General features: G+C 31.4%; 2 protein-coding genes across 2 annotated transcripts; both read right to left on the reverse strand.

The window, feature by feature from the left end:
• Positions 1–4,395: 4,395 nt before the first annotated feature.
• On the reverse strand, positions 4,396–8,610 carry LOC119681346 (angiotensin-converting enzyme-like). Its single transcript, XM_038094511.1, has 7 exons — positions 8,478–8,610; positions 6,647–7,208; positions 5,882–6,576; positions 5,598–5,815; positions 4,856–4,978; positions 4,615–4,790; positions 4,396–4,529 (listed from the first exon to the last, which is right to left on the reverse strand). Exons 1-7 carry the CDS (start codon positions 8,523–8,525, stop codon positions 4,519–4,521), a joined length of 1,833 nt encoding a protein of 610 aa, XP_037950439.1. The 5' UTR covers positions 8,526–8,610; the 3' UTR covers positions 4,396–4,518.
• Positions 8,611–8,881: 271 nt separating this feature from the next.
• On the reverse strand, positions 8,882–9,564 carry LOC119675001 (phenoloxidase 2-like). Its single transcript, XM_038086162.1, has 3 exons — positions 9,552–9,564; positions 9,251–9,486; positions 8,882–9,194 (listed from the first exon to the last, which is right to left on the reverse strand). The coding sequence occupies exons 1-3, from the start codon at positions 9,562–9,564 to the stop codon at positions 8,979–8,981; spliced, it is 465 nt and encodes a 154-aa protein (XP_037942090.1). The 3' UTR covers positions 8,882–8,978.
• Positions 9,565–9,598: the final 34 nt, after the last annotated feature.

Raw genomic sequence — 9,598 nt, forward strand, 5'->3', positions numbered from 1 at the left:
ACTGCAACAAAGTAAAACGCCATAAATTTTTTCATTTTTTTTAAATTTTATTGAATGAAAGCAAAAAATGTCGGAAATAACATCAAATTTGAGAATCGGTTTAGATTTGTTCGAATTGGCCACCTTTGGCCCGAAAGTGGCTCTGCGGTATTTTGTCCCATTCTCGGCGAAGCGCTTGCTTGAGATGATCGACACTTTGGTATTTTTTAGTTCCAACCTTGCTTTCCAAAATACCCCAGGCACAATAGTCCAACGGATTGGCATCCGGAGATTTTGGTGGCCATTGTGCGGTGGAAATGAAGCGAGGAACCTCATTTCTTAACCATTCTTGGATGGCGCGTGCTGAGTGCGATGGTGCTGAGTCCTGTTGGAATGTCCAAGGTCTGCGGCCGAAATGTTTGCGTGCCCAGGGCTTCAGAACTCCCTCCAAAATATTTTCGCGATAGATTTGCGCATTTAATTTGACACCACGGTCGATGAATACGAGCGGCGAGCGACCATCGGCTGTTATGGCGGCCCACACCATCACCATGGCCGGCTTTTGAGTTGTGATGGCCAACCGAAGTTGCAAATTTTCAGCTGACCTCTCTGGCAAGTAAACACGATCATTTTGTTTGTTTACAAACTGCTGGATAACGAATGGTTTCTCATCGGAGAAAACCAAATTCGGCAGTTCACCACTTTCGGCCAAGCGAAACAACTCTTTAGCTTTTTCGAGTCTAACTTTTTTTTGCGCATCAGTAAGATCTTGCACTTTTTGGAACTTGAATGGCTTTAGTCCAAGCTCATTTTTCAATATTTGCCGAATGGCATATTGCGATATGTTCAGCTCACGAGCCATTTTTCGTCCACTGCGACGCGGATTTCGTTCAATTCGCTTTTTCACTTTTCGAACCATTTCTGCCGATGTTGCTGTTTTTTTTCGTCCACTTCCTTGACGTCGGGCTACGCTACCAGTATCATGGTAACGAGCGATGGTACGAGACACAAAACATTTATTCACTTCTAAATGCTGGAGGGCTCTAACGATAGCCACTTGTGGTTTTCCAGCCAAATGCAAAGCAATCACACTATCACGCTTGAATTCCATCACAAATAACTTTTTTTTTGAAAAATTCCCACCAAAATGCTTTTGTGCGCTTGTAAACAATATAATGAGCTGTCACTAGAATAAATCTGACAGCTGTGGGACGAGCGGTTTAGAAATGACAGCAGTCTGAAGTTGGTTGCAGTTTTTTCATCTCACCTTGTACATAAAAGAAAGTCGTGTTAGTTAGACGATTTATAACTCCGATTTTACCGATTTTAATTAATTTTAAAATTAATTAGTTTTAATTTGATTTGTTGGAATCGTCTCCGCTTCGAATAGCAGAATACATTATAAAATATTGGAAAAATCCACTAATTTTAGCAAAAATAATAAATTTGTGAATGCTGTTTCAAACTGTTGGCAGTTCGACAGTTTGAGTGATATTGATTTCTTTTTAAATTTTTTTTTCAAATATTTCAAATTTCAAATATAATAAATTCAAATATAATAAATAAATATGAGCTGAAAGTATTGATATGTTTGTTTTGTGCGAGTGCCAGATTTACCATCATATTGAATCATTGCAACCTGTTGAAGATGCACAACATAAATTCTTGCAAATATACTTCATGGGCAATATGATGGAACAACTTGAACGGCGTCAAGAGATCAACACAGCAATGAAAATAACAATTCTTCATTTAAAAATTTGAAGATTTAAAAAATATGCACTTAAACCATAATAATATCCAAAAACTTCTTTTTTGGAAAATGTAGTTATATGGTATTAACGTTTGGATAAGATTTTGGGCTTGTGTGGTACGTCTTGTACGAATGAAACGCAATTAGAGGTATGATTTTCGGTGAGCTCATATTAACAAATCTAGGAGGCTTCCAATGAGTTTAGCCGTAATGATGTATATCTCAATAAAAAACAATTTAAAAGGATGCGATCACACGATCGTGAGTGTAAATCCGTAAGGTCATTATATGAAATGTGTACTCATCGAATGGAGTACATAATAAACTAATTATTTCGCGTGCTATGTGGTGTTAGTCATATCGTTGTAGTAACATTTCTGGCCCTTTCCAAAGCTGGAGTATACAGAGGGTATACCAGAGTACAACACAAGATTAAAAAATTTAGTTAGTGAATCTCAAAGTATATATTAAATAAAAAAAATAAAACGGTTTTCGAACAGTAGTGAACTTCAACAACAAAAATTGTTTTTTATATTATTTTAATTAATTGAATTTTTTAAAAGATATTGAATGAGGTTGATATAATGAACAGTATATTGCATGGTGTCAGTTGTAATAGATGCAATTGTGAAATCTTCTATATACCACCAAGAACGATAAATTCTAAGATTAGGCACTACGCAGATCTGTTATAAAAATATATGAATGTCTGTGACTTCACAATAATTTGTTTACATTTTTTACATCCACAAATTTAAAAAACTTTTGTTTGGATCCTGAATATATTTTAAATTCTGGATTCTGGAAAAAAAAAATTCTGCGCAGATCGAAAAATTTTGGACACATGATGATGCGTAATCTTAGTATGTAACATTTTTAATATGCGGCCAACACTATTTTTATTCTTTTCTCGGATAAATCAAATTAGTTACGTCAAATTAAAGATTTCAATATAATTTGAAATGTTAAATCAGATAAACGGTTATTTTGGTAAATTTCCTTTCCAAAATTTGTAAATTATATTCTTGCAAATAATCAAAATTCTCTTACGTCTTAAGTAACTCTTAAGTAGGTTATACTACAAGCATTTCATTCGTGGAGATAATAACCACAAACCACAGAAATGTAGAGAGCAGTTGTATTTATAGTCACTGGACTGAATCAATCAATATTAAAAAAAGAAAAGAAATAAAAGACATATCCAGGAGATTTTCCTAGTAAATATACCAATAATTCTAATAAATAAATTTAAAGGTCGCTAAAATCAAAGTATGATTAAATGCGGTAGAATAGAAAAAAAAAGTTCTTTATCCATTTGCGGAAAAGATACATATCATTTTTGTCCAAGTAACTTCTTTATCAATTTTGCAATATAATAAAGGTTTTCAACTAAAAAAACATTTTTTTTAATCCAGCACATTTTTTTAATTAATTGTTTAAGAAATTTAAACTATATAGTTATTTCGAATGTTACTAAGTGTTCATCATCAGTGGTTGTAAATTTTATTTATACAGTATATATGCATTTATATATATAAATTTCCCTACAAGGAAATTTGATTTCTCAATGCTATTGGTTTTTGACGCATGAGGTACATTGCCAGTAAGGATAACAAAAGTAAGGCTGGTCAACAAAATAGAATTTTGTCCAATCATCACAATATACCTGAGCTATTTTTGATATATTACTAATTAGCACAATATAGGTAATTCTCCAAATATACAAATTATGTCTACAATCTATATAATCTTGTTACAGTTAACTATAGATTTTCGCATTGAATACTCGCAAATCGATCTTACAGCAATAATAACATAAATTTAACTTGATCAACTATATATCATCGGCAACCAAAATTAATTTGGTTTTGAATTCAGTTCACGCCAACACTCACATAATAATAAAGAATGTTTATTTAAAAATTTAAAGAATAAAAAATGTGTACTTGAATCATAGCAATATCTATAAAATTACGTTTTGGAAAAAATAGTTGTGTGGTATTAACGTTTGGATAAGATTATGAGCTTCTCTGCTGCGTCTTGTACGAATGAAACGTAATCTGGAAGGGTGATCTTCGATCAGCTGAGTGCATACATAATTTATAACTCTGCGAATCTTAGCTTTCAAAAAGTTTAATGAGCCTTTGTGTGTAAGTAGACTTGCAACTTCATAAATCTCAAGAAAAATAGATCAAAAGATGCGATCACTTGATCGTGGAAACAAATTTGTCAGGTCGACATATGAAATGTATACTCATCAAATAAATTATAAAATAAACTTATTATGTCACTTGCTATGCGGAATAAGTCATATTATGGAAACAAAAGCTGTTGCACATTAACACCATTTAATTAAAGAATAAAAACTCATGATGATGGACTATTAACGGTTCCGACAGGTTCCTGGCAAAATGGAGCGATGGTTGTACCACCACTTAAACAGATCAACTTTACTTCATATCAAAGTGATTTTCACAAGCAAGAGTGTTGTCCAATGATAAATCAGAACCCTTAACCACATCTTCCTTGAACACCTTGAAAAGAAGAAAAGGCCTTATAAAAATATGCAAATAAGAATAGATTTCCTAATATTAAAGAAATAATTAAACACAATGGCAAAAGTAAATATAATTAACAAATAATTAATAAGAAGTAATTACAAATACAAAACTTTTTATTTTATTTTTATTAATTAGTCTTTAAAATCAATATTATAATCTTAAAAATTGTTTCTAGTTTTTCATTATCCAATATTTAATCAAGCCTAAACTGCGTCGCACGGGAACTCAAAGTATTTCTGAAATATGAAAAGAAAAAATGTGCAAATTTTATATTTAAAATAATTTAACTTGACATAATCAAAAAATATGAATTAAACTCACTTCTCTTGGTAGCATTCCAACCAATTTTAGCTTTACTTTCTTTATTTTGACTCTCAACCCAATCGAATATTGGAGTATAGTATTCAATAAGTGCATCTCCACTTAATTTTGGATCAGGCAGAACTTTCCCAAGAACCTCTTTCCACGGTTTCGATGATCCCAATGCCATCATAGCCCTATAAAGAAAAAGTTCCATATTCTTTTCACAACACTGACACAAATACTAATTATTGGTTCTTACTTTAAATCGTTTCCAACTTCATGACTTCCGTAGAAATCACAGTTGTTGAGTTCTGTTACTTGTCCAGTCTTCTTACAGAATGCTCTATAAAATTGATAGCCGAGAACTTCACCAACGAATTTTCTAGTTTAAATACGAATAAAGGTAGTAAAATATATTAAAATCTATTTTAAGCAATCCCATTTTTTTACATATTTCGGTACATAGGATTAAAAAAGTAATGGAATAATAATTTTTAATGCGGACAACAAATAAAAAAATAAACGCTACTGAAATAAATAAGTTTATTCACTTCATCCTTTTTTTGTTTGATTCTGAAATCAGATTTAATTATTTTAATTATTTTTAATTATTTTGGGAGCCATCATTCAAAACATTAAGAAAAATACTCTAGCAAAAACTAACTGAATAAGGAACATAGAGAGATGTTAGAGACGATGGAGAATTCTTAGAAATGACAATTTAACTAAAAATGTTTATATTACAATCTGTATCACTGACCTTTCATTGCATAACTTTAGCCTTTAACTGAAATAGTGAATAAAACTTATAGTTAAAAGAAAAATTTTACACAACACAAATAAAGATGTTGGCTTTGGCTTTGACGTATATAAATTTATATCAATAAGAATAAAATCCTGATAAGAATACAAAAATCCTAACAAACCTATTAGAGCCTTCTTCCATTTATTTTCTTGTTAAAGTGTGCACGAATTTTCCCTAAACTAGGAAGTATACTTACTTGGTTTGCATATTTTTTTCAATGTCTAAGAAAAATTTATATGTAAAATCAATATCTTCTTCATCACGGTCTATTGGTGGTTCAACACCAACGTATTCCTCCATTAATTTCCAATAATGTTTATTAACTTCTTTATCTTCAATTGTGCCATCCAACAAATCATGCATAACTCTTGTATGAACGTAGTAGATTGGTATGTTAAATAATGTATGGATACCCTACAATTAATTAAATATGAAGGTTTTAACATTATCCATTAAGAATAAAACAAAGTCAAATCTTACCATACGGAATAAGCGGTTAAATAAAGTGTGATTAGAAAATTCAAAGTCTTTAGCCAAGCCTATTGCAGTCAAATGTTTTGGTGTGCTTGCTGATAATATAACAGCCTCGCCCACGGAATATTCCAAGTCATAAGAATTGAAATAATAAGATGGTAAATTTTTTTTTTCTGTGGCATAATGAAGTTGACCCATGTACCCATGATTCTGCATAAATTTTTTGAAATCTACAGAATTACAGTATTTCATATAAACTTTCGGTGTATCATCGAAGATGGAGGCTCTACAATTTTGCACATTATCAGATTCATCATTTATCTTCAAACGATCTCGCTTAAATTCTTCATCAAGTGGATCAAAACCTAATGATTGATAAAAACGTTCTGCTTCTTCTATAATCTGTTTAGCATCGAATTTCTCAACCAATTTGTTATATGGTGGAAGTTCTTTAAATGGAAAATAACTTTCGATAACACTTCCCTCATACCATGGTTGTTCTAATACTTGTAAGAATATATGTACCGGAATAGGTCCATTTACATCAATAACATTTTCTCCATACTTCTTCTTCAATTCATTACGCACAAAAGCATGTAGCTGTTGATACGGTTCCTTTATATCTTTCATAACAGCATCCATTTCTTTAAGCATCTCTCCAGTGTTATATGAACGATACCAAAATGCATGTATTGGAAAATCTAATAAATTAAATATATTAAATATTATTGTTATATATTATTATTACATTTCTTCATATTAAAGTAATACCGAACGCTTTAGCTGCTTTCTTTATGACTTCAACTATTTCGAAAAAATGTGCTGAAGACCAAATGTAGTTGGTGTTACGCCAAGCTGTCCAATAATATTTAAGTTCCTCGGGGTCGGTACTTTTCTGAAATACTTCTTGAATATCTGGTATATATGCTAACGATTCATTATTAGGCCTATTTACACCATCCAGATATGGATCAATATCTTTGTCAGATGCTAGTTCGTTTAAAGACACTACACTCGACAAAACATCTTCGAAATCGTCTCCTAACACAACAATATCGCCCGTCATTTTCAAAGTTTGTATTGCTTGTTTTGTTTCTTCATTTTTAATTTTACTTAAATCAAAATTTTTTGCATTTGTCGCAATTTCGGCGAGACCACCAGCAATGTTCTTAACATTTTCAAATTTGGATAGCAACTGCTCAAAATCATCGTCAGCATCCATAGATGTAAAAATCTCATCAGCAAGTTTGTTATATAATTCATAGTATTTATCACTGGCCTCTTTAATGAATTTCTTAGCTTCAATGTCGTCATTTGTTGCCCCGTGGGAAAGCTAATATATAATAATTGTAGATGAAAATAAATTAATTATACTTTATGTACTAAAAATTTTTTTACTTATGCATTATATATTTGTGAATTGAATCTAAAATTAATTTTAAAGTTAACTAAGAATGAGGAACTGAACCACTAGGTCCAAAAACTACAAAAATCTATAATATCTATGGAGTAGTGATTTTGAAAGTTGACCGAGTTTAATCAAAAATTCATATACTACAATGCTATCAAATAAAGAAATAATGCTCCACGACGAACTATTCTATTATGTCTTATAGGGCATAGGATCTTATAGGGCATTTACTGAATTGCACTCTAAACCCACTTCTCTTACTTGTTTTGGAATGTGCTAATATAATTATTTGCCTTATTATACAGAAAAATGTTTTTAAACAGTATTTTTCTCCAAACACAACAAAACTTTTAAACTTGTGGGTCTCTACTTTATACAATCGGTAAGAGTGGTTATAACTCTTATTTGTTGGCATTTCACCTTGTAGGTTCTTGATAATGATGAAAATAAGTTGAATTTTGTGTCCGTATAATAATCTATTTCCCAACTTTTAATTAATGTTTTTCTGATATTATTGCTTGACGTACATCCGAACAAGAGAGCACCTGAAATGTATGCTTCTATAAATTACTGTTAATTATCAGTATTGAAATCGTAATATATAAATCACCTGAAATTACATATTTACTACTAAAGCTTTTTAAAAGATAAGGTGCCACATACAAATTGAAATTACGTTTAAACTTGAGACATAAATACTATAATTCATACTAATGCATTCAAACATTATGAATGTGTGATCGCAGACTATAAGTAAAAAATGGAATCAAAAAATCATATATTGTAGCTAAAATTCATCAATACAATATTTAAGTATTTTTTTAAGATAGATCCTTATTAATTGTTAGGTGTGCTATATGAATCTTATAGTGGTTTGGCTTCGAACAGATTAAACCATTCAAAAGGATGATTCTTCCAATTGTACTGATATCAAATCTTTTCGTTTTATGTCTTCTATAATTACTCTTAACTTAAAAGAAATAGATTAAGAAAATTCAATCAATCTCCACATAATTAATTTTAGTTCTATTAACCTGTTTCTTTTTATAACATTAGAGTTTCAGGTAGTTAATTAATTGGTTTATATAAAAATGAACTCCGTTCCACATTCAATGAAAAAATTTAAATAATTTCTTCAGCATTTTTACAATTCTTATTTCTGTAGCTCCTTTAATTCTGTGCTCTACTTACTCCGAGGCAACTTGCAACGAGCAACGCAAACACGCAAAGTTTTTGCATTTTGAAATCTCCGGGAGCAGACTATTCCGATATTTAATCAAGAAACTAACACTTCACTTAACAAACCGAGATCAACTGAATTTGCAGCGGTGAATGCTTTCACTTTTATATCAAAATATTTGCTCAAGTGAACTTTCCGTCTTAAACATAATAAATAGTGTTGTGTAATTGAAGTGATAATCTACTTATCAGTCAAATATATTAACTAAGGTTAGCGTGTCACCCTTCTCGAACCGAAAATGGATTCTTTGGTTTAGTACGAATGTTGAAATTGCAATAACAAACAAAAAGACACAAAAAGTGCAAAACTAATTTATGCTTTAAATAAATTTATTTTATTCTTATTTTTGGTTTGTTATAAAAAATTAATTAATGAAATTTGAAAAATAATCGCTACAACAATTTCCTGGCCTGATGTCATCAATTTTGGAAGAACAAAACAGTTTCGAATAGTTAAGCTGCTGGGCGACTAACAGTTCGATTGTCGTGACGAATAACCACGTCAAGAAGACTCATGTTGGGAGTAAGGAAATTGACCAATCGATCTGCGCCAGTACGTGGTAAACGATCGAAAGGATAACCCATGGAACGACGATCTGGATAACGACGATCACGTACACCACAATACGAAGCAGCATCGCTACAGCTGCCAACCAATTCTTGATCAACCTGCAAAAATATATTTACTTCACGACCAACCTATATATATTGTTTAATTTTCCTACTCTATCATCTTCATAATTCGACACCATAACAAATATTTCACAGGGCATACCCTCTGGTAAACCTTTGGGAATCAACATATGCTGTGGCCAGCCACAACCACAGAAATTGAATTCCAATTCTTCAGGTGAGCCTGCCGCAGGACGACTTCCATCTAAATTGCGGAAAGTACGCTCAAATGGTATGGTTACACTGGACTCCGTTGAACGACGACGTATTGTGTTTTGCCCGGGGTTCACTAATAATGCACAAAAGCAGTAACAGTTAATGTAAAAATATACATGTAACATAGATATGTAAAACGTAACAGTAACATTTCATATATTATATATAGTTATTACATATGATTG

Source organism: Teleopsis dalmanni, chromosome 2, assembly GCF_002237135.1.
Source record: "Teleopsis dalmanni isolate 2A chromosome 2, ASM223713v2, whole genome shotgun sequence".
NCBI lineage: Eukaryota > Metazoa > Arthropoda > Insecta > Diptera > Diopsidae > Teleopsis > Teleopsis dalmanni.

Coding starts and splice junctions, on each gene's coding strand:
- LOC119681346 (XM_038094511.1), bottom strand. CDS start 8,525: ATGCAAAAACTTTGCGTGTTTGCGTTGCTCGTTGCAAGTTGCCTCGGA. Junction 7,209..8,477: donor TCGTTGCAAGTTGCCTCGGA/GTAAGTAGAGCA, acceptor ATTATATATTAG/CTTTCCCACGGGGCAACAAA. Junction 6,577..6,646: donor GAAAGCAGCTAAAGCGTTCG/GTATTACTTTAA, acceptor TTAATTTATTAG/ATTTTCCAATACATGCATTT.
- LOC119675001 (XM_038086162.1), bottom strand. Junction 9,195..9,250: donor CGAATTATGAAGATGATAGA/GTAGGAAAATTA, acceptor ATATTTTTGCAG/GTTGATCAAGAATTGGTTGG.